The sequence below is a fragment of the Morone saxatilis genome, unplaced genomic scaffold (genome assembly GCF_004916995.1).
Source record: "Morone saxatilis isolate NCDOM2014 unplaced genomic scaffold, NCSU_SB_2.0 Contig0, whole genome shotgun sequence".
NCBI lineage: Eukaryota > Metazoa > Chordata > Actinopteri > Moronidae > Morone > Morone saxatilis.
The window spans coordinates 16,085,214-16,088,298 of record NW_023339650.1 but is presented as its reverse complement, the minus strand read 5'-3'; the positions used below and the strand labels follow the sequence as shown (position 1 = coordinate 16,088,298).

General features: G+C 38.7%; 1 protein-coding gene across 1 annotated transcript in view; it reads left to right on the top strand.

The window, feature by feature from the left end:
- The window catches only part of impa2 (inositol monophosphatase 2), a 6,757-nt gene extending 4,254 nt beyond the window's left edge, over positions 1-2,503 (top strand). Inside the window, exons 8-9 of the mRNA XM_035656361.1 lie at positions 556-707; positions 1,629-2,503. Coding sequence (XP_035512254.1) covers positions 556-707; positions 1,629-1,747 — 271 coding nt within the window. The 3' untranslated portion in view covers positions 1,748-2,503. The remainder of the gene's footprint in view (positions 1-555; positions 708-1,628) is intronic.
- The last annotated feature ends 582 nt before the right edge of the window (positions 2,504-3,085 follow it).

Here is a 3,085-nt window from a genome sequence, read left to right as displayed (position 1 = left end):
GGAGGAGGAGGAGGAGGAAGATGGTGCTATTTCAGTGTTTGTCGATGGCTATCTTATTTATATTATAAAGTTTACCTAAAGCAACGCTTAACTAAACAGAAACAGAATAGGACTTGTGTTGTGGCAGGTGTTGGCCGTTTGTAGATATTAGCAAACTCTATTAATATGTTAACGTAAGGTAGTGTTACACACTGTTGACATTGTAGGTAAGCAGGCACTCTGCAGCATGCAAAATGTCCCAATAGTTTGAACATAGAAATCAGGCTGATATAGACAACTGAGAAGGTTGGGGAAGGTCTCTTTTCTAAGCTATGTTACAAACCGGTCACAAATTGGCAATAAAAGTGATTAATACATACAAATCATATGTATAATGCACACATGCTCACATATGGCAACTTTTAAATAGGCAAACTGCATCTGATTTTAAAATATTAAAGAATTGCAACTTTAAACATTCACAAACACGCACTTAACTTTTACTGCACCATCTGGAGGTTAACAGTGTGTCATGTGCAGTCAAATTCAGAGCTGAGATCCCATTTGCATCCGCAGTGTCCGCTCCCCGGGCAGTGCAGCTGTCAACATGTGTCTGGTGGCGTGCGGGTCGGCTGATGCCTACTACCACATGGGCATCCACTGTTGGGACATGGCTGGAGGGGCAGCGGTTGTTACTGAAGCTGGAGGAGTTATCATGGACATTTCAGGTGAGTCACTGAGAAAAAATGTTAGCTCTTCAAACACCAACTTTTCAGATGGCTGCTGAGTCACTGGATGAAATGAAGGAAACGGGGCAACAGGATGATTGACTTATGGAGCAACTGCAGGATGGCTGAGGGAGATTGCTTTACAGAATCAAGCAGCGAGAACGGGCTGCTGTCCTTTCAGCGCAAACACAACAGAAGTTATAAATGGTTATGAATTATTTATTGTTGCTAATTTTCATCGTTATTGGTTTTTTCTCCTCACAAATGCCTGTATAACACAGTAACACAGGGCAACTAGTGGTTTTGTGTTTGAAAAAGGGGAAGCAGAGGGCTTTGAGAAACTTGTCACCACTGACATAACGGCTGTCTTGAGATTCAAGATGCTAAGGATGCTGTTTGTCAAGTCAAACCACCAGCGTCACATAGTAATGACAGTGCTGGTAAAAGAATGAGAACAGCCTCTTCATTTTCTCTGTGCTAATTAAACAGTACATTACAAAGGAGCATCTCAAAATGAATGCGTCAAGTAAATAAATAAGATCTTAGTACTCAAGAGTGTAGGAACTATCAGGCTTCTTGACTAAATAATATATTTGGTCGATGACACTGACAGTGTATACTAACACTAGTGAGGTGAAACGACTTTTTCAAATGCCACATTAGACGCTTCATCTTTGCTGGGGTTTAACATTTTGAAAACCTATGAATTTTTCACATTTACACCTGGTTAAACTGCAATAATAAAAAAAGTGAAAGTTTATTTTATAAGGAAACAAGAGAACAACATTTTAAAGTAATGTGGATCTTCCAGCTCTAAAAAACACTAGCAGGAATAATATTCATAAATGTTACAGTCTTATACCCAGGTTATCACATGCAACATTACAGCAATACTCACTTATTATTTTCTCTTCGGTCCAGGTGGGCCGTTTGATCTGATGTCTCGGAGGCTGATCGTCGCCAGCAGCACAGCGATAGCAGAACGCATTGCTAAGGAGATAACGGAGTTCCACGTCGGCAGGGACGACACAGATGGCTAGTAGACTTCCATCGCCTCTTCAGCCAACTTAACGGTTATTCCGAACATGCAACTCAGCAGGTCACGATTCCATCCTTGCCTTAAGAACCAAAACGATAAACTTACCTCTGGAGAGCAGCTGAGTGGGTTTGTTAAATATTCTGCGCTTAGACTTTCAGCCTTCTTACTGTTTTTTTTTTGCTTTTAAGTCATTGTTGTATTTTTGCACTCGGACGTCCACAGATTCAGACTTTCTATTCTGCTGTGACTTATTTAAACAGTAATAATGTGATTAGTGATGATGAAATTAAGTCTTTGTGTCTTAATACACGCCTGTTTTTATGGTCTTGTTTATAATCAGACAATCGTTTTTTTATTATTATTTATTACAGTGCCGTCTGAACAAAATCAAGCAATTTCACAGATAAAATACCTCCACACAGCACAATAATTGTGCTAAAGTACTCAAGTTTTGATCAGTAATATTGCTTTTCCATATAGGATTTTTGGGCTTTATTCTTAGGATTTTGTATTTAGTTTAAAGACACCGTAATTGTAGTTTATATGTTTAAAAAAATGCAATGCCATCTCCAGTTTGCACTGGAGTTTGCACTGGAGTTTGCACTTAGTACAAGAATATGTACACCAAACAGTACATACTTATATAAACTGATAGTGTTCTTGAAAATGGGTGCAGTATGTTGAAAGTGTTTTAATATTAAATGGTTTTTTTGTAAGTATGTAATGAAGGCAGCAAATAAAAAGCACTATAAATATCTCCAGCTCTTGCCCAGCCTCTTTCTGACGCACCACAGATGGATAAATCCATGCCATTAAAGCCCTGCAGGGACAGGCGTCAGCATGCATCCACATGTTGCTTTACTCGTAAACCCAAGACAATAATTGGCAACGGAAGTAAAGCCCTGAGTACAAACATTTGTGGTGAAAATGCTGTCATAGCAATTTCAGTGTCTTTGATAAAATATTGGAGTTCAGGGTCGTGACTTTTTCCCTCTGAAATGCCTAAATAAACTATCCACAACAACAAAGACGAGAAAAGAAAGATACCAATATGCAAAATAAAATCTGCCATGCAATTATAGCTCCTTCCCTGTGAGGAAAAAAGCTGCTATACAAGCCAAACGCTTCTGAAGTCTGATTTTATCTAGAACTATAATGGAGAATGGGAAATCCCTCTGTATTCAATCTCCAGCAAGGCTCCTAAACATCTTCTTGACATCCTAACAGGGATCTGAATCAGACCATAAAAAAATGTCCGTATTTGCTTTGACCTAGATAAATGATGAACGGTCTTTTCTCCTTATAAAACCTATAAAGTAAAAATATAAAGAACGAAAAG